The sequence below is a fragment of the Dendrobates tinctorius genome, unplaced genomic scaffold, assembly GCF_039654945.1.
Source record: "Dendrobates tinctorius isolate UK_male_01 unplaced genomic scaffold, ASM3965494v1 ptg000156l, whole genome shotgun sequence".
In the NCBI taxonomy this organism is placed as follows: Eukaryota; Metazoa; Chordata; class Amphibia; order Anura; family Dendrobatidae; genus Dendrobates; species Dendrobates tinctorius.
The window spans coordinates 4,760,378-4,786,203 of record NW_027361823.1 but is presented as its reverse complement, the minus strand read 5'-3'; the positions used below and the strand labels follow the sequence as shown (position 1 = coordinate 4,786,203).

General features: G+C 44.7%; 1 protein-coding gene across 3 annotated transcripts in view; it reads left to right on the top strand.

Annotated features, from left to right (window-relative positions):
• RUFY2 (RUN and FYVE domain containing 2) overlaps nucleotides 1–25,826 on the top strand; it is a 49,817-nt gene that overhangs the window by 4,531 nt on the left and 19,460 nt on the right. For 2 of the 3 annotated variants that reach the window (XM_073548164.1, XM_073548162.1), the window contains exons 2-11: nucleotides 1,781–1,892; nucleotides 11,985–12,158; nucleotides 13,874–13,991; nucleotides 14,094–14,195; nucleotides 16,479–16,602; nucleotides 18,964–19,028; nucleotides 19,334–19,399; nucleotides 23,185–23,254; nucleotides 24,444–24,542; nucleotides 24,706–24,819. In XM_073548164.1, the coding sequence (XP_073404265.1) occupies nucleotides 1,817–1,892; nucleotides 11,985–12,158; nucleotides 13,874–13,991; nucleotides 14,094–14,195; nucleotides 16,479–16,602; nucleotides 18,964–19,028; nucleotides 19,334–19,399; nucleotides 23,185–23,254; nucleotides 24,444–24,542; nucleotides 24,706–24,819 (1,008 nt within the window). In that variant the 5' untranslated portion in view covers nucleotides 1,781–1,816. The remainder of the gene's footprint in view (nucleotides 1–1,780; nucleotides 1,893–11,984; nucleotides 12,159–13,873; nucleotides 13,992–14,093; nucleotides 14,196–16,478; nucleotides 16,603–18,963; nucleotides 19,029–19,333; nucleotides 19,400–23,184; nucleotides 23,255–24,443; nucleotides 24,543–24,705; nucleotides 24,820–25,826) is intronic. The other variant, XM_073548163.1, reaches the window with a different exon arrangement.

The window sequence follows — 25,826 nt, the reverse complement described above, 5'->3', positions numbered from 1 at the left end:
TGGTGAGGTTTCAAAGTAGGGCCTATTATTTAAGTCATTTTTTTATATCATAGTTAAAAAAATAATCAGCAAAAGCAGGATAATGATGACACCCCTATACACAGCTGATAACACAGGATCAACCAATCACAATAGCGGATGTCACAACTCACCTCCTCCCCCTTTCCCTACAATGACTTTTACGCACTCTCTTTAGATGCTACAATGCAAAATATAGGATCTGAGTCCGTTCATTGTGTTGTTTCCTAATACCACAAGAAGTTAGAGTCTAAAAAAGTCCAAAGTTGCCAGTGTGAAAATTATAACAATTCTATTTTTATTTATAATATACATTGTGATATTGACAATTGCCAAAATAAAAAAAAATATTTAGCAAAAACTTAATTTAACAATAGGTCATTATCTGATGTTAGCTTTTCTTAAGGGTCCCCTTCACATTTTTCATGTCAGCATGCTGTCTGTTTTTTACGGACCGCAAATACGGATACACGAACAACCATTGTATTCAGTGGTGGTGCGCACATGGCAGGTTTTTCACACCTATAAATTCTAACCAGCAAAGGCTAAACAGATAGCTGTGGACTGATATTAATAGCCAGGGAAGGGGGCATGGATATTGGCCTCCCTCGCAGGCTACCAACATCAACCCTCAGTCGTTCCAGAAATGGAGCATCCATAAGATACACCAAATCTGGCACTTTGCCTCCCTCTTCCCACTTGCTCTCTTCCTACGTCATTTTGTTTCTGGGGTCCCCCTGTAAACTAACCAGTAAAGGCTAAGCAAACACGTGAGCTGTTATTAATAGCCTGAGAACATGTAGGGCTAATGGCCCCTTTTCCAGATTATTCATATCAGCCAACAGCGGGTTGGCTTTCCCTCTGCTGATTATGAAAATTAGACAGGAACCCAAGTAATTTCTTTAATTAATTAATTAATTTAAAAATAACCAGTACAGAAAAAAACACAAAGCACTAATTATATAGTACACTGACATCTGACTATTTATCTATGTTTCTCATCACTGTCTCTATCTTTGAACATCTTTAATATATATAACTCTTTAATTTCTATGCTGCATTTCATTCCATACGTCACACTGATAGTACACTGACAGCACACGGACACACGGATAGCACAGGGATATCATATATGTATACACAGATGGCAGACGGACATGAAACACGGATCTCACCGGTAATGTTTTTCCAGTACCAGATTCACCAGGATGTGTGATGGAGGCATTCTCTTACCAATGGGGGGTTATTCTTTGTACAGTAAAACGCTACAAATTTTTCTAATGTATTTTCTCTATCTATTCCTTGTGGGGTGTTTTTAAGGATATTTATTTGATGAAATAGAAATGTTTAAAAATAGTTCAGTTTATCTGAAACTTTTATCATCATTATCACTATTGTTGTCAGTATATGTGACTGCAGACTTGTGAATCCTCACATAGCGTGCATTGTGTGCTGTGACGATTCCCCGATGCTGGCGCCGGGAGAAGGCGGGTGATGTGACCACAAATATACATACTTCCAGCCACATCCTGACTAGTTGTGTCCTGCCTTTCTCAATCCACTTGCATTGAGTGAGGTTGCGCACGTCTAGTGAGCACGTGATCGCATGTATTCAAATCGCATATTTACCATCACGCTTCTGCCACTCCCGGCACATAGAGTGTCTGCACACTTGAACCCTAAGGAAAACCCATTTAATATTCAAATAGACAAGGATGTTTTTCAATAAACTATATTGTTGTGTTTTGTTGTTTTTATACAGATCACTATAAGAGGAGAGTGACTTCTTTTTCCTATCATGACCCAGTTCGGAGCACCAAGGAACCCTGTAAATTGGGTCTCCCACATCACCGCAGCTGTAGTGTCACAGCCAGGTATGTTATATTTATTTTAGTTATACATTGCTTTTTTCAATTTTTTTTTTTTGGTTTTCTGCATTTTGCTTTTACTCTGTTATTAGTAGATTGTAAGAGCAACTTTGTAAAAGGGTATGCCTTAAAAAATGTATAACCACCAATGGCTGCATTGTAATACCCTTTGCAGTCAGTCAGGTCTTCCCAGACACCGAATGGCACATAAATCTGCTTAAATCCTCCAATTTTTCTGCCTCACTCTTTGTAAGTAAAACATTAGTTCTGTAAGCTCTCTTGCCCTTGTATTCTGTTCATGAACCAGACTGCCCAGCATGAACAGAGGTCACACTGTAATAGGAGTACTGATATGCATTATAATTAGGTGGGTGTCACAGTCCCCATCTCTCATTGTGTCCTAGAGACAAGTCAGCCATCCTATGGATTAGAGGCGTGTCGGGCTGTCAGCATTGTGAGTGCCAACTCGGTCATCCTGTAGTATGCAGAGGCGTGCTGGTTTGTCAGTTTTGTGTATGGGATTTCCTTCCAGCCCAGTTTGGCCCAGCCTGCTGGAAATCCTCCAGATGCCGCCCTTTCAGGGTGATTGCTTGGCCATTTAGCTGGCTGGCTATGCTGAGACAATTTCTAGTTGTAGCTTTCAGCTCAGTGGTGGGTGTGTTGCTCTGTTCTCTGAACTCTGATCTTTGTTGACAGACCTTGGATTTGCCTTTTGACTACTTGTTTGTATTACCCCTTTTGCCTTGACGCACTCTGACCTTGGAATTCTGAACCCGGACTGTGACCTGACTACGCCTTTGCTTCTCCCCTCTGTTTATGACGTACCATCCTGGCTCTTGACCTCGGACTCCTTGATTTCCCTGACAGTGGGCACCAACAATATTTAAAAGTATCTAAATAATATTAAAAAAAAGCATTCTGATATCTATAACTGATATCTATGTGACTCCTGGAATTCCTTTTTATTGTTCAGATTTTTTTTTTAAGCAAAATTTAAGCAGACTGGGTTTTCTTTTGCTAACAAATACAATATTAACTTGGTATTAGAAAATTCTACTTGAATGTCTTTCTAGTCACACTGTGTACGTCCAGGAGCTCACAAAGGGCTAACGTTTCACAATACCTAATAACTTTTCTGTTTACCTCCCCTCAACAGCAGGCCTGCGGCATTTTACTTGCTTGTTTAATGACAGGGTCAGGGAAGGAGGAATGTTGTATTTCCACTTTTGGTTAAGTTGCCATAACATTTGTGCAGGAATGAAGGCACTCCCTAATAATGGCCACTGACCATGAATGTATCCGGCTAAACATCACAGAAAACCACTGTACATAGTTTCCTAAGGGATTTTGTCCAAGACACTTGTATATGCCGATAAGTGAAATCACTACCTTTAATTTAGAATTACACACATCATATTATCGAATCACACTGTACGCATCCTGCCCTCCGATACACGTGCAAAACGTGGACCTGTTAGCCAGTGTCAGCCAAGAACTGGGGAAAAAATCTCTGAAGTTGCCTCTGAAGCATATTTACAAAATGATGTAGTCTTTTCATAGGCTACAGAAAAGATGTGAGGATTATTTTTCTTTTTTGCTTGTAAAAATTTCACTTTTTATGGAGCAAGAGATCTATCTGCCTGTCTGTCTATCTATCTATCTATCTATCTATCTATCTATCTATCTGTGAAAACATATGTGCAGCACCAGCAAAATTTTGAGGGTGCCAACACAGGTAAAATCCAATCTTCCAAATATATAGAAAAAAGGCTATTAAAAGTCAGCCTTCTTTCTAAACTTTTCAACTGGTATACTGCATCTTTCTTTCTTCTATCTATCTATCCCATATATATCTATTTATCTAAAAAAAAATAAAAAAGTGAAAAAGCAGCACAAAAGATGATAATCAATGGGTGCAAAAAGCCTTCCAGGTATGTACCAAAACTCAATCATTATGTCCAAAAAGATGAAAGCAGCACACCATGTTGGAGTCAGTTCAAGTGCAATTTAATTGCCCATTCGGCGGCGTTTCGGTCCCAAAGGAATGTGGAAAGGCTTCAGAAAGTTCCACATTCCTTTGGCACCGAAACGTCACTGGATGGGCAATTAAATTGCACTTGAACTGACTCCAACATGGTGTGCTGCTTTCATCTTTTTGTTGGACATATCTATCTATCCATCTATCTATAGATGTATCTATCTATCTATCATCAATCTATTATCTATCTATTTATCTATCTATTTATTATTTATCTATCTATCTATTATCAATCTATTATCTATCCATCTATTTATCTATCGATCTATCTATTATCTATCTAGCTATCTATCTATCCATGCAGTCACAAAGTATGTTTGGTCATATTTCATATATTGTACATTGTGCATTGCCCCTTGAGCTGTGCACTCTATTATCCACCCATCTTTCAAAGACTGTTTTTAATTATTTAATTAACTAGATCCTATGGTTCCCCTCTTTATTTGAGGTCTAGGCACTGATTTAGGTAAATCTTTAATATACGGTCCTATCTAATAAGGGTCGCCTTGCCGTTGGCAAATGGCCTTGAAATATGTATATAGTAGACTGTAGACTGCTGTTGCTTAGTGTTTGTATATATAAACTTCTGTACGTGTAGTAAATGGAATATTAGTAAGATCACCCCCCAAATATTCATGCAGCACATGTAGCTATATCAAAGACTAGTTACTGAGAAATCCAGTAACCAGTGTTTGCATTGATATACAAATCAGGCTGAAGAGTTATTTGTAGATCTAAAGCCTCTGTCACTCCAGCTCTATTTCCCACTGTGGTGTGACAGGTGATCGCGTGGTTAATGGGAGATATGTCACATGGAGGGATGCTCCCTGCGATGCAACCCGGAGTATTTTGCCTATAGTGTACATGAGCACTAAAGATGTCATTTAGTGCACTGGGTGCGGAATGTACTCCGTTTTGCCTGAAGATATGTGTATGTTCAGGACCTGTGGTGAAGTCCTGACCATGTGACCAGCTCATGTGATCCATACCTCACCTATGGGTGTGGTTACACAGCTATGTAATTAAGGTGTTTGGCACATGTGAGGGAGACTGTGAGGAAGTCTGGCAGAGTGTGGACAGACTTCCATGTGTCCAGGTGGGACACTACTGAGAGTGGTCTGTGTTCCAAGGAAGGAGAAGCCTTCCTGTGTCTGCGGCTGCAGATAGAGCGCTGCTCTGGACATTGCCCTGACCTGTGTGCACAGGACCTGAGGGAACACAGCCCAGCTAAGGACTGTTTATGTGCTGTCTCTGGTTTATGGAGTAATAAACCCTGTGAAATTTTAAAGGAACGTGCCTCATGTTTGACTCCCGCCGCACCTAAGCGAGTCCGAATCCTTACAATTGGTGACAGACTGCGGGCAGCGATTCCCAGGAGCACAGACGGTATGGAAAATCGTGAGTAATACTGACCGAGGTCAGAGGAAATGACTGTATGGAGATTTGTGGGATGCCTATGAGGAGAAGAGGTACCCGAGAACCTGTGTGGCTGACACCAGCAGGTAACGGACAGGAATCCGTGTTGCACTGACCAGAGTCAGTGAGAGACTGTGCTTGTGTTTTTTTTTCCCTTTTCCTCGCTTCTCTGCAAAAAAAATAAAAAAATCCTGAAAGTGCTTGCTGTGGCTCAGTACGCTCACGAAGGTCTCGCAGCGCGGGGACCTGATGTTTTTTCTTTTTGGGATCTCCTATTTGAGCATTGGTAGCAGACGCTGTCTGTCTACACCATCCTGCTGCAGCTTTATTGCATATGACTAAGCGGATACAGTAGTTGTGGCTTTACACAACTATTAAGGGTGAGTACCCTGTATTATGTCCTTATACCCATTATACCTGCACTGGTAAGGCCCTATGGGCGCGCTTTTGTGGTTTTTTTATCTTTGAGGGTGACAAGTGGCTTCCGGTGGATCGGCGGGTCCTCGAAGATGACGCAGCAGGAGCTGCAGAAACACCAGCAGCTGCTTGTGAGCGACGGCAGGAGCTGGGGCAGTGCCAGAAGGAATTGGTGTGGTGTCGTGCTTAAAGGGCCAGTACCAGAAAAAGGCATAAACTGTACTGTGTGAACTGTGGCCTAAGAGGTTCTGCAGGACAGACATGGGGAGATCCCGAAAAGGGGTGGAGTCCCAAAAGGGGGCGGTGGCCCAAATCGGGGAGGTAGCCCGTAAAGGGGTGGAGTCCCAAAAGGGGGCGGTGGCCCAAATCGGGGTGGTAGCCCGTAAAGGGGTGGAGTCCCCAAAGGGGGCGGTGGCCCAAATTGGGGTGGTAGCCCAAAATGGGGTGGAGTCCCGGGAGGGGGCGGCAACCCAAAGCGGGGTGGTGGTCCAGAAAGGGGCCAAGTTTGAAGAAGTGACAGCACTGGGTACGTCTGGAGTACCGCAGTATATGTGCAGGTCTTTTTCAGAATGTGGAATATCCTTTCCAGGTAGTAATGACAGGCCACAGATGTGTACAGTGATGCTGCACCGGGAAGGAGCCTTTGGTCGGCTGGAATCAGAGAATCAGGTGACTCTGACAGGAACTCCTCTCACTTTCTCTCTGTCCGAGAAAAACGTCAGGGTTCGCTGTAAACACGGGGTCACGGTGAACTATGCAGTAGACAGAGTAGTGTTTGAGGGGACCAAAGGTGGTGAGTGCCAAGGGGGAGGGATACCTCGGGACTTAGTCTATGCCTGGGAGAGGGGCCGGGACTTTGTTTTGTTTGATGACGTTTGGTCGGACGATGGAGATGCTTCGACTGTGGGGCCAGCGGACACTAAGATAGTGACGGCTCCTGACGTAGACAGGTCAGAGGTAGAACTGACCGGAAGGAGAAGGACATCTGCCCAACTTACGGACCTGACGTCTCGTGACATGTCGGATGGTGGGCTGGGAGATGAGACGACTGTGAGTAGCTTGGTCAGTGAACCAACACTACAGTGCCCCTTCTGGCTGGATGGAGAACGGGTGATGGGATTGTTAGACCCTGGGAGTCCGGTATCTGTGCTAAGAACCACTCCTGGACGTTCTGTGTCGCCTGGGACGGTGACGAGAGTGAATGGCTTTGGTGGGGACGATAAAGAACTTTTGACAGCATACCTCTACATTGACACGACTGAGAGTTCCACGTACCATGTAGTGACAGTAGACCCAGACTTACAGTATACTATGGTAATAGGGCGGGACTTAGAAGCCCTGTGGGACTGGTGGACAAAAGGAGAAGTGTCTGTTGATATAATGTGTATGGGAGGTAATGGTGTGAAAAGTCCGCCTCCTAAAGTTGACAGGCCTAAGTTAAGCATGACCAGAGAGAACAGTGCGTCGGCCCCACTTACGGACATGATGTCACCTGACGGGTACCAGAGAGAGACTGATAGTGGTGTGGTAATTAAAAAGAGTGGACCTGACACCCGAACAGAGAGCAACATGAACGTTTCCCATGCGGTGGGGTGTGACACAGGTACCAGGCGTGACTGTAATATGTTATTGCCAGTAGCAACCACTAGGGCTGAAGACAGTGTTTGTCAGACAGAAGCACGAATCCAGTGTAATGACAGTTTGCACCAGGTAGAAGCGCACCTACGAGACTTGGAGCAAGGGCGCGAAGAGATGTGTCAGCAGCTGGCGAGGGAGTGTCTGAAGGTGGCGAGTCTGGAAGTCGCCAACTCCGCGCAGGTGGAGCGGTTGCACCACCTAGAGTCCGAGCTCTTGGCAGGCAAAGCACTGAGACAAGTGACTGAGCACAGAGTGGATGAGCTGGAGAAGGAAGTCTCTGAGCTCAGAGGTCACCTGTCAGCGTGTAAAACCATGAACAAGACCCTGTTGGAAGATATGGAGGTGCTCAGAGAGGCCCAAGAGAAGTATCAACAGGAGATTCTCAGGAGAGAGGATGAGCGTCGCTACCTGGCAGAGGAGCGAGATAAAGTTCTGCAAGAACTCAGTGGAGTAGGAAAAGGTCTTCTACGGGAGAAGTGGATGGGTGAAGACGTACAGCAGCCGTGCCCGCCTGATAGCAAGGCAGAACTGCCAAAGCCCATCTTGGAAAAGGGTCCTGAAGACTGTAAATCTCAGGAAGATGGTGAGCCAAGGGCTGCACAAGACAGTCATCCAATCGTGACAGATATCTTGAGGGAAGTGTCCGTAGGGAACCCAGAGCCATCTGTTCAGGGTGAGAGCAAGTCCACGACCTTCAAGGTTGTAATTGATGTACCAGAAGACATGCAGGAAGCCTGTGCTGAGGAAGGTGTGCATGAGGCCTTTAGGAAGGCTATAGAAGCATGTAGTGTGATCTGGGCACCAGAGACGAAGCAGCTGGTCATACTGTCATCTAAGGAAGTCACAAGGAAGCGGGTTACTATCCTGAGGGATATGCATCTACAATGCCTCCGCACAAGGCAGATGATCCTGTTGGGAAAAAAAGAAGCCGCTCGATGTCTAGAGTGTGCGAGGAAAGTTCAAAGTCAGCAGGGCATTGCAGAAGACATCATTCAAGTGCCCGGAGGTATGGTGAGGAAAGTCATCGGAAGGTTTGGGAAAGTGATGCAGGACATGGTGAACAGGTCTGGCGTGATGAGAGTGAGGATTCCGGCTAATGACGAAACCCAGGACAAGGGTGAAGATAGGATGGTTCCATTCCTCGTTGTCGGGTCCATGGAGAGCCTTGGGAATATCCGGATGCTCCTGGAGTATCGCGTGTCATACCTGAAAGAAGTAGAGCAGCTAAGACTTGAGAGGAAGCAGATCAGTAGAGAGCTGGAGGAAATGGAAAGAAGATGGCCGCCTCCTTCAACTCGCGGTATAGAAAGGCAAAGAGGTTCACTTAAGACTGGAAGTCCTAAAGATGGAGATAAGAGAGTATATAGAGATAAATGGAAGGGCTGCTCTCGGGACCTTATAGACCTTAGGAGAGATGGCCAGCAGAGAGAGGACAGTAGGTGGCCTGATGGAAGAGGAAGTAGTGATGCCTCAGTTAGCTCAGAGCTGAGTGACCTAGGCAGGAGACCCTGTAGAAGACGTGGTGACAAAGAGTCAGTCCAGACAAGAGGTATGGGGGCAAGGGAGTCGCAACACCATACTGACCGCCAGGGATGCGGGTGGTCTGACGTGGGCCCATCTTTATCAAAGAACAAGACAGAGTCGGATAAGGGACGCCTACTGAAGAGTTCACTAGCAGGGCCTGACTTTGATAGACGATTTGACTGGCAGAGACGACCGAGAAGGATCTCTGGTCGAGTAATAGAAAATGCCAAGCCCCACGGCTTTAGGCAGAGGAGGGGGATATGTGGTGTGACAGGTGATCGCGTGGTTAATGGGAGATATGTCACATGGAGGGATGCTCCCTGCGATGCAACCCGGAGTATTTTGCCTATAGTGTACATGAGCACTAAAGATGTCATTTAGTGCACTGGGTGCGGAATGTACTCCGTTTTGCCTGAAGATATGTGTATGTTCAGGACCTGTGGTGAAGTCCTGACCATGTGACCAGCTCATGTGATCCATACCTCACCTATGGGTGTGGTTACAGGGCTATGTAATTAAGGTGTTTGGCACATGTGAGGGAGACTGTGAGGAAGTCTGGCAGAGTGTGGACAGACTTCCATGTGTCCAGGTGCGACACTACTGAGAGTGGTCTGTGTTCCAAGGAAGGAGAAGCCTTCCTGTGTCTGCGGCTGCAGATAGAGCGCTGCTCTGGACATTGCCCTGACCTGTGTGCACAGGACCTGAGGGAACACAGCCCAGCTAAGGACTGTTTATGTGCTGTCTCTGGTTTATGGAGTAATAAACCCTGTGAAATTTTAAAGGAACGTGCCTCATGTTTGACTCCCGCCGCACCTAAGCGAGTCCGAATCCTTACACCACCCATCGCCATCTCTTGCTTGACAGATGACTCCTTTGCTTGAAGTCACACAGCAGGAGGCGATACTGGGTGGGGAATAGAGCTGGAGCGACACAGGCTTCAGAACTATAACCTCCTTTACGTATAAATTCACACACTGATCACTTAATGGAGAACAGACTGGCCATGTAAAGGTATTGCTAGATTTGTCTTTGAAAGAGCTACATGCGCATATGAATAGTTTGGGGATGAAATCCTTCCCTGTAAAGGGAATTTGTCAATAAGACCAACCCCGTTCCAGTCAATCTACAGATATCTTCTGTCAGGCACTGAGCATTTAAAGCTTTATTTGCATATGATAATAATAATAATAATAATCTTTATTTATATAGCGCCAACATATTCCGCAGCGCTTTACAGTTGAAAACACTGATTTCTCTGGAATTCAGAAAAAGCTAGAAGATATAAAGGTTTCAATGGATTTACATTTCAAAGACTTGCATGCGTATATATATATATATATATATATATATATATACTAGCTATGAACCCGTTCTATGCCCGGGTGGGGGGCATTTTTGTTGGTATATGGTCTCCCATCCTGGTATGTGCTGCACCCCCTCATCCCTATCGTGGTATGCATGGTACCCCCTCATCCCTATCGTGGTATGCATGGTGCCCTCACCCCCCAATCCTGGTATGCATTGTCCTCTCACACCCCTATCCTGGTATGCATGGTCCCCTCACCCCCCCAATCCTGGAATGCATGGTCCCCTCGCCCTATCCTGGATTGCATGGTCCCCTCACCCCCCAATCCTGGTATGAATGGTCCTCTCACCCCCCAATCCTGGTATGAATGGTCCTCTCACCCCCCAATCCTGGTATGCATGGTCCTCTCACCCCCCAATCCTGGTATGCATGGTCCTTTCACTCCCCTATCCTAATATGCATGGTCCCCTCACCCCCCTTTTGTGGTATGCATGGTCCCCCTCACCCCCCTTTCGTGGTATGCATGGTCCCCTCACCCCCCTATCCTGGTATGCAATGCATGGTCCCCTCACCCCCCTATCCTGGTATGCATGGTCCTCTCACCCCCCTTTTGTGGTATGCATGGTTCCCTCACCCCCCAATCCTGATATGAATGGTCCTCTCACCCCCCTATCCTAATATGCATGGTCCCCTCACCCCCCTTTCGTGGTATGTATGGTCCCCTCACCCCCCTATCCTGGTATGCATGGTCCTCTCATCCCCCTTTTGTGGTATGCATGGTTCCCTCACCCCCCAATCCTGATATGAATGGTCCCCCTCACCCCTATTAAACTGCACACATTAAAAAAAAACAAAAAAACATTTATACTCACCTTTCTTCCCTGTGTCCAGCGCTGTCCTGTTCTGGAGTGCAGTGTGTCTTCAAGAAAATGGCAGCGGTAAGCGCGGACTGCGCAGGCGCCGATTCCGGCACCACAACACGCCCACTCCAGACATCACCTGAAGATGCAAGACCCTGTCGGCAACAGCCTCACCGGGTTCGGTAAGGTGTTGCGGAGATCGCGGTATGTGTTCAGTGCTTATGCATACCGCGATTTCCTGGGGGGATGCGTCACTCTGTGGGGGATGTGTCAATCTGAGTCCAGACTGCGCAGGCGCGTCACGCTTGCGCAGTCTATAAAGGCTTCAGACTGAGACGCTCCCCCAGTTATATTATAGATATATAAAACACCAAAAAATTGACCATCTAATATACATAATTCCTTAATGTATACATTTGTGTGAAAATCATTGAATGGATATGTAACTAAGCAATCATACAGATTTAAAATAGTTCCTTCCCTGATGGCGATACTTCTGTGATTCATAGGCTGCCATAGAGTCTGAAGAGCGGGGCGACATAGTCAGCGGTTAGTGCGGTTTGTGAGCCCACCATCTCAGAACCTGGGGCCATGTTATGTAGGAAGAAGGTTTTCTGTCCGGGCAAAGTCATTTTAAGGCATGACTATATACTTACATGCATTCTTGATATACTGTAGTTATGAACACCACCCGTATGCCGCTCACATTCTGCATGCCTGATACTAGGCTTATATTCACATTTATATAAACAGTTTTATACGTTGCAGATGAGAAAGTAGACACCATTTATGCCAATAACTACATTTGGCGTTGATTTCGAGCTGTGTTTCGGATGTATGCATAATTCATACTTAGTAATATGATGGCTTTACAATTCTCTTATTATCCTGTGTACCAGCAGCAAGAGATCCAGCTGTTGTCGAGAGGACAAATTTGCTGAATATGGCTAAGCTCAGTATAAAAGGACTCATTGAATCGGCTCTGAGTTACGGCCGTACCCTGGATTCAGATTACCCTCCTCTTCAGCAATTCTTTGTTGTGATGGAACATTGCCTCAAGCATGGGCTTAAAGGTACAGTACATGCCGTCACTACTGCAGTGTCCATACATGTGCCGTGTCCATGGCTGGTGATTTCATCCCGCACAGGATCTAATAACACTTCACCTAAACTAAATAAAGATGTTTCTGCTCATAACGAACCTTGATTGATCATCAGTGCTCGTTTGAAGGCCCAATGGTATGGACTGTATCCAAACTGTGTGAGAATGAATGATTGTCAATAGATCGTTGGCTGGGATGCAAACGATGCAGACATTCCAGGGCAGTCTGTAATATAGGACACTTTTTTTTGCCTTGTCCGTAAAAAAAATATAATGTGGCCATGATTTTTTGGAAGCTGAATAAACGTATAGATATTATTTAGTCTCTAATTCTCATCATTTTACAGTTTATAGTGAATGCAGCCAATGTCTTCATATCAGAATTATAGGCTGTAGATATGGATCACTTATAATGATTTATTATGTGTCCGGAAAAAATATTATTGGTCTGTGATTGTTTGATATGTCCAAAAAAAGGAAAAACTAAAGTTGGCAACCCTGATTGTTGGATCCCCATGCAGTTTGCATACTGTCTGCAGCACATCCCTTGTGTCCGCAGTGAGACGTGCTGCCATAGTAAGTCAGCTGGCAATCAAGTATTTGACAGTTTATCATCTGATCGCTGTCATATTTAAAAAGGTCATTGATCAGGAATGGGCACTGTTCTGAACGCTAGTCCTGCCGATTATCAGCCCGTGTAAAAAGGCCTTAGGGCTCGCTCACACAGCCGTCGCTTCTCTCATGCGAGAGTGTCGGGCCCATTATGCTAATATTATATGATCCTAGTGTCTCCCGAGTGTGATCTGTTTCTCTAGGATGAGAGATTCGCAGCACAGGTGTGGAGAAGATGGAGAACTTAATTTCTCCATCTTTTCCATTGTCTGTGTCCTCGGTAATCGGACTGCACTCTAATGACATCCAAGTGCAGTCCGATGTTTCACACACACCCATAGACGCGTATGGGTGTGCATGATATGATTATTGGATGCCCTGCCTAATCAGCATGAGAAAACAATCGCAGATCTGCTCTGCCCCATAGTATAACATTGGTAGGAGAGCCATCCGATAAAACATCGCTTAGCACTTGACCGTGTTATACACTAGTGTGAGCGAGCCCTTAAAGGGGCACTTTGGGGGGATAAATTCATATACATAGCGTCATAAAGTATAACGGCTTACATCCATACTAATGCTTTTAATTGTCACAGCATCTGCTATTCAGAGCTCTAGCAGCTGAGTGCTCTCCCTGCCTTCTGGGACGCTGCTGTCAGGGGTGTGAATTGCTCCTGGCATCTAACCATCCGGCCCCCTGATAACAGCTCCCACATACAGGCACAGATCAGCGAGTCTGGCTTGTCTTGCTTGTAATGCAGGCTGTGCCCCCTGACCAAGCCACATGTCCATATGAATACATTTTATTTTCCCTGGATATCCCCTGTAAGGAGCGTTGTAATAAGAACCTGACCGTGGTGCAGTATTAAGCCTTAGCCCTTGGTGTAACGTACATTGATGGATACTTAACACAGAAGCAAAATATGAAACAAATATGCAGTTACATTGCATTAATCAGGCTCCCAGCGCATCAGACGTAATCATCAATAAGAATAATGACAAAGAAACCTGTATACACTGCACTTGTAATGTCAGGAATGACTATAAATAATTGAAATATGTTCTTCTCGGAAGTGAGAAAATCCTTCCTTAGCTTTAACAGAACAATTTGGTGCCCTTTGGAGATGGTGGAGAAGATATGTCCAGAAGCAGAAGACGTCGCAGCCAGCGTGAGGGATTTACCAGGACTCAGGTGGGCATTTCTTGTTCTGTATCAACCTGTTCTTTTATGTATTTCCTTTATGTCCCATATTAATCCAGTATCATCAATTTTGGTTGCCCATCTACCTCTTAGGACCCCCATTGGCCGAGCTAGAGCCTGGCTGCGGTTATCGATGATGCAGAAAAAGCTAGCAGATTACCTGCGCTGCCTGATCATGCGCAGGGACATATTAAGGTCAGTCCTTAGTCCTTCCTCTATCCGAAACAGTTTCTGACTTTTAGATACAAGAACAAGAAAGGAATTCTGCAAAGGATTTTGGGATAAATCTTTATTATGTAAGAATAACATTAAAGAAAATGTTTATTACCAGTTAAAACCTGAAACTTTTTTACAATCTTTATTTCTAATCTGTTTTTTATTTTCACTAGTGTTTTTTTTTCGGTTCGGGATTGAGAGTAAAGTGTCAGTCTTTGCTGATGACACCAAGCTATGTAGGATACTAAAATCTGACCTTGACACTACAATATTGCAAAGCGATCTGGATAAGATGTCTGAATGGGCAAACACTTGGAAAATAAGGTTTAATGTAGATAAATGTAGAGTAATGCACCTGGGATGGAGTAATCCTATTGCTGCATATATAATAGATGGGAGTATGCTCGGGACTACAGAGCAGGAGAAGGACTAGGGTATTCTGGTTACAAGTAAGCTGAGCAGCAGTCCTCAATGTCAAGCAGCAGCTGCAAAAGCAATCAAGATTTTAGGATGTATAAAAAGAGGGATAAAATCTCGTGATCCCAACGTATCACCACTTTGTAAATCACTGATGAGGCCACATCTAGGATATGGGATGCAGTTTTGGGCTCCATATTTTTAAAAAAGTATATTTAGAAATCAGAGTCAGTTCAAAGGCAGGCAACTAGATTATTACAAGGGATGGAAGGCCTCTCATATGATGAGAGGTTGGAAAAGTTGGGCTTGTTTAACTTAGAAACAAAACGCCTCACAGGAGATATCATTTACATGTATAAATATATGTGTGACCAGTACAAAACACTGGCACATGACTTGTTCTTTCCAAAGACCGTACTGAGGGGCATTCATTAGGGGTGGAAGAAAGGCGATTCCAGCAGCAGGGACCGGTCATGTCCAAAATAGTTATTTACCTTCATATATTATGGGTTAATCTGCAGGTAAATAGCGTTAAAATCAGCGCTCACTAGATGGTGAGAGTGCTGTTATTACTTTCTGGTACTTTGATTTACAGTATACTCCTCAGCGTGTTCATAATAGACTGCCAATCAATGTGTCGGAGAGTTATTACTTAGTACAGTAACTGTTCGTGCACCGCCCCGATGACTGGAAGTGAGTAGCTGCAGGAAGGATATAAGTTAATTTTCTGCCTGTAGCTACTGCTCCTATAAAGCAGCCATACAAGATTTTAACACAATTTACCTGCAGATTTACCTTTTTATCTGGTTTCAAGTGTGATTTTCATATTGCCCACACCTGTTACTTGCCACAGGTGAGTTTGAACGAGCATCAAGGCCCCGTCGGTCCCGTCACCCACGTCACACATACAGATGCACCAGCGATCCCGACAACGATACGACCTTGTCAGGATCGCTGGTGCATCGCTACATGATCGCTGGTGAGCTGCCAAACAGGCAGCTTCACCAGCGATCAGCACCAGCGAGGACGTTGGTCTCTAAGGTAAATATCAGGTTACTAAGCAGCGCGCGTCACTTAGGTACCCGATGTGTACCTTAGAAACCTGCGTGCTCGTGCCGGGAGCTGCCAGCACGCAGGTTTCTAAGGTACACATCGGGTAACTAAGTGACGTGCGCCGCTTAGTATCCCGATATTTACCTTAGAGACCAGCTCCCAGCGCCTGCTTAGAGCGCTGGGAGCCTCGCTGATTGTTGGTCTCTCGCTGTCACACGCAGCGATGCGCACTGGCCAGCGGGAGACCAGCGATCAAAAAATGGCCCAGGCCGATCGAGCATGATCAGCGATACCCGGCGGGGGGCCGGTCGCTGATCCCCGTCACACACAGCGATATCGCTGGTGAGATCGCTGTGGTGTCACAAAATCAGCCATCTCACTAGCGAGATCGCTGTGTGTGACGGGGTCTTTACACGCTTGAAATAAAGTTGTTTACACACAATTTTGGAAAGGTGTCAACAATTTTGTCCTTCCCATTTTTGCGGTTTTGTCCAATTTGCCTTTTGTTCAGTTTTTTTGTTTACTTGCTGTTGCAATACACACAGAGGAAATAAACATGTGTTTCATTTCAATAATTTTCTGGGAGAAATACTTCATTATCTGGAACAATTTCAAGGGTGCCAACACTTTTGGCCATGACTGTAATTGACATGTCATAGTTGTCTGTTAGGAGAAACGTAAAACTACCTTTTAATTTCTATGTTTATTTAAAAAATTGCAGGTTGCAGAAATATTTAATCCTGAATTTTGTGATACACAACTATTCCTTACAATTATCTTTTTTTTTTCCAGTGATTTTTATGAAAATCATGCTGTAATGATGGAAGAAGAAGGAACAGTTATTGTTGGTCTCCTGGTTGGATTGAATGTTATTGATGCCAATCTCTGTGTCAAAGGGGAAGACCTGGACTCACAAGTATGAATAATAAATATATAAATGTATACATGTACACTGTCAATCTCTTCTCTCATTTTTTATTAATTATAGCATTCAAATCATATTTTTCTCCCTGCATTGTAAAAAATAAATTATATCTTTAGATAAAATCTCTTAATCTCCACTTTTGAAGAGGACGTTTTGTAGAAGACGTGCAAAATTTGCCCATAGCCCTATTAAGACATATGGATGTTATTGGGAAACCTGTCATGTCCCAAAAACCTATTAACCTGCAAATATGGGGTTAATCTACAGGTTAATAGTGTTCCAAAATATTCCTTTCTGCAGCCTCTGGCTTTCAGTCATAAAGGTGCAGCTTCAGTCCCTGCTCGGTACATAGTGAGTGGCGGCTGTAACCACACCCCGTCACTGACTGACAGCCGGCTTAACACTGATAAACTGCAAAGCTGGCTGTCAGTCAGTGCCAGTGTTTAGATACAGCCTCCTCTTACTACACACCCCTATAGGCCCCGTCACACACAGCGATCTCGTTAGCGAGATCGCTGATTTTGTGACGCCACAGCGATCTCGCCAGGCAGCCCCCCTGCCTGTTATCACTGATCGTCCTCGATCGGCCTGGGCCATTTTTCGATCGCTGGTCTCCCGCTGGCCAGCACGCATTGCTGCATGAGGCAGTGAGAGATCAGCGACGCTGGTTTCCAAGGTAAACAGCGGGTATCCAGGAGTCACGCGGCTCTTACATACCCAATGATTAGCTTGGAAACCAGCGTGTACGCCGGTTTCCAAGGTAAACAGCGGGTATCCAAGAGCCACAGCTCCTGGATACCCGATGTTTACATTAGAAACCAGCGTCCAGCGTCGCTGGTCCTGATCGCTGGAGGGGCTGTCTTGTGACAGGTCACCAGCGATCAGCCTAACGATGTCCCAGCGATCCCATCATGTCGGATCGTTGGTGGGATCGCTGGGACATCGTTATGTGTAACGGGGCCTTAAATTTAGTCTAATTCACAGCACACTCAAACAGATTTTGACACAAATAAGTGCTCATTTTATTACATGTGGGAGCCAAACAAGAATATAGCACACAGTAGAAGCGATATAAATAAGACGTTTCAGCTTAGTCCGAGCCTTTATCACTTTATCGCTTAATCCAGTATTGGAAATTTGCAGAAGGAGAAGAAAATCTCGCAAGAAGACAGCCCAAGATAAGTGGCTGATGTGTGCTTTAAGAAAGAAGTGCTCCCGCGCCGCGCTCCCGCGGGAGCGCTACTTTCTTAAAGCACACATCAGAGTGTGCGGTGAATTAGACTAAATTTATAATTGGGACCTACTGGTCCGTTGCACCTGCACCTCGTTAAAACTTGACTAGAGTGCACGCTAACTCCCCAGTTTAACGGGGCCTTAAGACTGAAAGTTGGAGGCTGCTGGGAGAAATAGTTAATTTCCTCCTGACAGCTGGGATTTCAGTTTAGTGGCCACACGGCTTTACAATGCTGTCAACCTGCAGATTAATCCTTTATCTGCAGGTCAATAGAGTTTGGGGATATGACAGGTTCCTGTTAAAGAGGGGGGGGGTCATCAGTATGTTAGCCAGGAAAAAAAGAGTCACCACAAACAATTGCTTTCACTCCTGCACCCTGTATTACATGGGTGTTCATTCATTGGAATGTGATTACTGCTTCTGCATTGAGGGCAGATCCACTAAGCTCAATACTTGGCTGGAGCTTTGTCAACATAATCTCAGCGCTGCAGACAAACAACAGAGATCAGAGCGCCAGTGGAGAGGAATACTCAGTTTTTATAGTTATATCTACTCCAGCTTATAGTCTAAAGATTTCTGAAAAGGGTCAATCCTATCCCTGCAACCTCCTTCTATGGAGAAAATGTGTGTCTGGTGACCTAAGAGAGTCCAATAGGGAGGTGGAAAGACTGATGGCAATTGTCATTTGTCTGCACCTGTTTGGAGAAGGACTTTTAACATTGAGTAGTGTGGCCACAGTGTAACTCAGGAAACTCACAGGGCCAATTTATTAAGACTGGCGTTGCGTAAACCTTTTCAGAAATGCTACTCCGGTTAGGGACTGGAGTCATATTTCTGGGATACGAAACGCTGCCACTTTTGCTGAATTTGATGGGTGGGCATAGCTATGCCCTTTTCCCACTCCTCCCCAGCTTTTGTAACTTTTCAAAACTTTTGGGTCTCTCTCATTGGGGCTTCTGGCTATCTATCCCATAATTAACAAGTGACCAGGATGCAGTGAAGTAGTCCTGAATGATCCAGTCTTGCAACACATCTGCTAACCTTTGTGGCCCTAATGATAATCTTGTATTACAGCAGTTCTCTGACATCATGTTTTATTTGTAAATTCTCTGTCGTAGGTTGGAGTGATTGATTTCTCCATATATCTAAAATCAGAAGAAGACGATCATAACAGAGAGGGGAGGTAATATTTCCGTTACAGAGTTCTCCTGTGGTAGATAAACCCTTATAATGGAATGATATAGGCTGTGTCCAAGCTGGTTTGGAGGACATTAATTTCCATGGTCACTGTGTAGTGGCCGCTTACGCAATTGTTCTCTAAGTGATACAAGAAGAGGGTCTCAGCAGTGGGAACTTTGGGAGAACCACTTAATCTGTATTTATTTATTTTTGTAGATATGATTTGTGATTTTGACAATCTCAAATTTCTGATTATTTTTTCAGCTTTATATTAATGAAATGACCAAAAACTGTTCTCTTTCATTGTAGGAATGTGCACATTTCTGCAATATTGGACCAGAAGAACTATGTCGAAGAACTAAACAGGCAACTGAAGTAAGTGAGCGCCAGTTATTCCTTAGTTTCCAAGCCCTGGCATACTTCTTGGCAGAAGACAATGCCTGGTGGAATGTTTTGTTTCAGCGCAGTCTGACCATCCATGACAATCATTGTTCGTTTTTAGTGATGAGCGAATATACTTACGCAAGATTTCCCGAGTATGCTCGGGTATCCTCCGAGTATTGTGGCGTGCTCGGAGATTTAGTTTCTGTCTCCATAGCTGCATGATTTGCGGCTGCTAGACAACCTGAATACATGTGAGGATTGCCTGTTTGTTAGGAAACCCCCACATGTATTCAGGCTGTCTAGCAGCCGCAAATCATGCAGCTACGGTGACAGAAACTAACTCTCCAAGCACATCCAAATACTCAGAGATCACCAAATTTGGGAGGAAAGTCTGGGTGCGTCTTATGGTCGGAATGTAGCATGTGGGGAGGGGGCAGCGGTGAGTAGGATCGCACTGGGATAGCAGGAGGCAGGAAAATGTTGACTGCTGCAGGAATCCAGCACTGGGGAAACCAGTGGTCCCGATACTTAAAGTGAAGTGAATATTCATGAGCCGCTTCCCTACCCACCTGTCAGCTGAGCAGTGAGCGGGAGCAGCAAATGAGAGACCCACATGGTTTCCCCAGCGTCAGATTCATGCAGCAGCTGGGGAAATGTGTGTCTGGTGGTGGAGGGGGCAGGAGCAGAGTGCAGCAGGAAGGATCCATACCTGACAGGCAGCACAGCCCGGGCTGTGCTGATGCCATGCTGAATGCTCTGTGGATGACCTGTGGTGAGGTCATGAAGAGGGTGGGCTGTAGCATCACATGATCACACAAGCCCTGCCTCTTCATGATGTCATCACAGGTCCTGCAGACACCTGTGGAGTGGTCATAAGAGGGGGAGGGCACTGTGCGGCAATGTGATGCTGCATGAACTCACCATAGCGTGGCTTCCTAGCTGCAGGACCTGCACTGAGCACAGTGAGCAGTAGCCTGTACAAGAATTAATTAAAAGGTTAGTAATTGCAGCACATAAAAAGCCCTCTGCCACTCCTGTGGTGAACTATAACTCCCAGCATGCCATAGGATCTGCAGGACATGCTGAGCGTTATAGTTCTCCCTTGGGATCTTCAAGCCGCACTTCAGTTTTATTTTTCACTGCTGGAGTGGTGCTTTAAATATAAGTCCTGTGCCCCCATTCTTATACTCACCCTCCAGCGTCTTCATATTGTACTTTACAGACACCAGACTGGCCCTGCAGCACCATCTGCTACCCGTAGCTTCCAACGTAATAACATACTATTATATATATTAACACCACATATAATATGTTATTTATGTTAATAAATATTTTACCACTTTTTTTTTGGGTTCAAATATATTTTTCCCTATTTTCCACCTCTAAAACATGGGTGCGTCTTATAGTCCGAAAAATATGGTAATTAAAATTTTCACATTGTCGTTTTGCTTATAAAAGTTTTTGTGTTACATATATTTTTCAAAAAGTTTTTGACAAGGTTTTTTTTTCATATCACATTCTTTTTGAAAAATAAAAATTAGAAATCGTGACATTTTCACACTGGCCACAGGGGCTTTTTTAAACTTTAACTTGCTTTCGTTTCAGGAAATCCACATGTACATTTCCCACGATGAACAGACTCTGTAATATACACAGATTCTGTGTATAGATAGCGTAATCATGCCTCTTATGATAAGGAGCCTGCTGAAAACTCCTTCCTGATAGAATAGAAAGTATGAGTCCAAAATAGCTCCAATGACCAGTGTGGAAATTACAGGATTACTAATTTTGTGGGGTTTTTTTTAATAAAGATTGCGATATGGAAAAAAAAATTGACATTTTTTTAAATACACTCAAAAACCTGATTTAAACAATAGGTAATTTTTGATGACTCAATCCCTCTAAGCTTCAACAAGTGGAATCAATGCATCACCCAAGAAATATCATTTGTGCATAGGGTGTGAATTCTGATTTTGCATAGTATATCACAAAACTTTGTTAATGGGACCAATCATGAATCTTGGAGTACCTGCACAAGACGTCTTTTTCAGTTTCCAGGTGACTACGCTCTGTAACCTGCCTGAAAAAGAGATAAACATTAAACAGAATGAACATGTGCATTTATATGTAAACTAGCTGAAGAGCCCGGCATTGTCCAGGCCTAGTAACTAACTACGGTTAGTTATAACAAATTATAATGATTAAATCTATACTAGATGGCGGCCCGATGATATCGCATCGGGAGGGCGGTAATGTCACGATGGGGGCAGGCTTTTCAGCATTGAGAATCTCTCCCCCCATGTGATCACCCACCTATCCACTCTCTCTTTCCCCATGTGCTGACTTCTCCCATCTGTGCTCTCTTCTTTGACCTGTCTACCCCATGTGCTATCCCTCTTATCTGCTGTCTCTCTCTTTCATGTGCTGTGTTCTCCGGTCACGTGTTTGTGCTCTCTCCCCCCTGTACTTTGTCTGTCTCCCCCCTGTGCTCTGTCTCTCTCCCCATCTGCTGTATTCTCCTCTCATGTAATCTCTTGTTTGACCTGTGTACCCCATCACTAAACAGTCAGTGCACAACATGTCAGGAGGAATTTCTATTTAAAGGGGTTTTCCCACGAACAGAAGTTCATTTTAAATATTGTCTGTGTCTGACCGTGTACCGCGTGTACAGAAGATACTACAGCTCCTGGGCAGGGGAGGAAGCAAAAGACAATACTGACATTACAGCAGGAGATCGCAGAGGATACATTTTGTGAGGTAAAGTATTGTTTAAAAACAGTCAGTGAAATATTTTACCGCACAAAATGAATCCTCAGTGACCCCCTGCTGTAATGTCAGTATTGTCTAGTGCTTCCTCCCCTGCTCTGGAGCTGTGGTATGCTCCGTACACTCCGTCAGACACAGACAATTTTTAAAATGAACTTTCATTTGTGGGAAAACCCCTTTAATGTGACCGGCTTCCTCTGCCTGTAGACACGTCGCGTATCTGCCATCGGTATCAGCCGAATGATTCACTATGCCTGCATGGAATTCGCGCAGGCGCAGTGTGATGGTGTTCTGCTGGTGGTACCGCGCAAGAAGCTTCGTGAGTATGTGAGTGTCTGTGTGGTGCGTATGGGGTATACAGTATGTGTGTGTGTTTTGCGATGGTGTTCCGCTGGTGGTACCGCGCAAGAGGCTTCGTGAGTATGTGTCTGTGTGGTGCGTATGGGGTATTCAGTGTGTGTGTGTGAGTGTGTGTTGCGATGATGTTCCGCTGGTGGTACCGTGCAATAGGTTGGTACCAGCAGCAGTTTCCATATTGAGACACCCATCGCTTGGAATTCTGGGATACGGTGACATCTGGACAGAACAGGAAATGAAAACATTACAAGGCAATTATATAAATAGATATGACTTGCTGTTCATATGTTGTCTTTTGAGCTTCTTTAAACCTCTTCAGGTTTCCATAGATGTCAAGTGGTTAAAAGAATTGACCTGACCATTCTTCAGGTGTCTTCAATGTCATAGCTGCTCATCTAATTTATTCAATACAATGCCACAAAAATAAAAAAAACGACCAAAAAGATGATTTAGGACAAAAGACGCCGGCGAAAAGTTGCTGGGTTCACATTTGTAAAAGACGCCATGCGCACATACACTTACAGCCATTCCGTGTGTCTTGATGTCTTCATTTTATTATTCTTGGTTTATTGCTATATCTCTTCTGTTTATATAACTGAGCACTTGTGTAATAATAAAGCAATGTAACGTGTTGTGTTGTCTCTTGCTTGCAGCGGCACAGTGAGCAGTCTTCATTCAAGAATTGATACACTGGAGAAATCTAATGCAAAGCTTATTGAAGAGGTAATGCAATTAAAAAAGAGATTGGAAAATGTATACTAATCAGATCAGGCTGTGGGCAGTTTCTTCATGAATCTGACAGGTGCAAAAATGTTGGCACGCTCCATAAGTCATTGCATTATGGGGATATTGTTAATAAGCTACTGGTGAATAACTTTGCAGTACAGCACCATATGCAGCTCACCGAATGGCTAAAGCACCATAGCACAGAATAGTGGCATTGAGTGCTCTTGCATGGACCTATGCACCGTAGGCCTTAAGCTCCCATTCTTTGAGAGATCCACAGTCCGGCAAAAGAATCGAATGTGGAAATCTAACAAGCCTAAGCCTTGTCCTTCATCTCTGCTGGGGGAGTTTGGACACCCTCACGCGCACTGGACTGTCAGCTGATACAACCGATATTGGTTGGTTTGGCTAAATTAAGTCTAAGTATATGAACGCCTTGAGTCTAAATTTTATTTGACACTCGATACAAGCATTTTTTTCCCTTGATTTTCACTGTAATACGATTCACACTCTGTTACCAGAACAGTTGTTATAATAGTGAGGATTTTCCTATGAGTGCTGGAAAATTGATGGGTTGTGCTGGAGAGCGCAGCATTGCTGAAATCACTTGGCTTCTGGCTAGAAATACTGGTGTGGCTGTGCCTTTTTATTTCACCGTTAGGGAAACTTTGTGCATGCTCAGCAGGGGTAAATAGCGCCGTGATTTGGCCTATGTGGCAGTACCACACCCTATTTAAACTCTCACCAGTCCGCTGGGAATTGCCAGTTATTTTATTTGGTTTCCCTATATTGCTAGTGTTATCCTATGCCATTGTGTTCCAGATCATCCCTCGGCTGACTTCCTAAGCTCACATTCTCTGTATGCCTCTTGATTTTGACCCCAGTTTTTCTAAACTGGGAGACAAACGGTGGATGCTGTGTCAGGACACAGACTCACTAAGAGTGGTTTCACATTTGCGTTTAAGGCCGCAGCGTCGGCCTGCACACGGCTGCCGCTAAGCCCCACACCCCTGCCGTGCCTCCGCCAGTAGCTCCGCCTACGGGCTCATGATGCTGCATGCGCCCTGCGTCCCCTGTCTTTAGTCCTGGGGGCGCAGGCCGTGCGCAGGTATGCGTTTGCCGTTGCATGCGTCCTCTGTCTGTGGTTACTTTGTTCTCCAACATTCAAACTGTTTTTCTCTTTCAGTTGGCGATAGCGCAGAATAATATTATCAAACTTCAGGAAGAAAATCACCAGTTAAGGAATGAAAACGCCATGATTTTCATGAGAGCGCAACATCTTGAGGTAAAGAGGAGTAAGCCAAGTTATTTCAGCAAAAGATTGTACTTTAATCCAGCCACAGTGGAAGCATGAATGTTTCCTGATGCCTAAAGAACGCCCATATAGATGCCATATCTTATCCACAAATCATTGGATGTCGTTACAAATTAAATGATTTTACATACAGGCGGCCAAAGCTGAAATTGAAGCTGAGCAGATGTACAGACAGCATCCGGGACATGGAATGAGTGAAATCTTTACTGACATATGTACTCACCATGACGAATCACAGCTGGCTCAGGTACGCAGAAGGCAATATGGGATGAAGTGAGAACAACACGTCCTCAGGGGCTTTCTCACCATATCATGTGCAGTCAATGTCTGATTGTGGAATCCTACTACTTGGATGCCACCAATAACTAGAACAAGTAGGCTTTCTGTTAAAGGGTATGTCCACACGACATCTTCTCAGGGAGAAGGTTGTTTTTACATAGGGAATGTATATGTTCACACTTCTGAGTGTTTTTCAGGAGTTTTTGAGGTGGAATCCACCTGAAAAAAGATGTTGTGTGCGCTTACCCTACAAGCTAACAGAAACCCTTTTGAGATAAGGGAACCATTGAAAAGCTGTGAAAAGTATTATGTCTGAATGTAAATAACAATGCCCATATTCCCTGTCAGCAAGCAGACATATTTGTGATCAAAAAGTTGGAAGACCATCCGGTATACAGATTTCTCCTACGCCTCATTGAGGGATACAGAGACAGTGGTTGTTATGCTGCTGCCACTAGGAGGACACTAAGCAATCAGAAAGAAAAAAGTTAACTCCTCCCCTGCAGTATACACCCCGCAGCTGGATGAGACATCTCCAGTTCTGGCTTAGTGTCTGTAGGAGGAGTGAAGGGGGCGACGGTTCCTTTCTACGGCCCGCTCTCCCCCGAACCAACAACAGGCAAGCACGTGGAGTAACCCTTCACGTACCTTTCCTGCGACGTTTTTTGGGCTGATTCCTCTACCTTTGGCGATGCTGCTTGATGAAAGTTCCTGTCCGGGGCAGGCGCACGTAACGTAGAAGACTGGGACAGCGCTTACATAGGCCCTGAATCAGCCCCATAGCTCTCCATCCCCCTGTCATAGGGAGGGTCGATTGAGCGTGGCCCCTTTAAGAACTCCTCCAGCTCTGCTTCATCCTGGAGGATGAGAGCCTGCATAGAGGACCGGACAGCGCTGAACGCTGGAGTGGAGGTGTGGGGTCGGGTCCTGTCCCCCGAGAGTAGCGCTGATGTAGTCGGCGGCGGTGCACCCAGG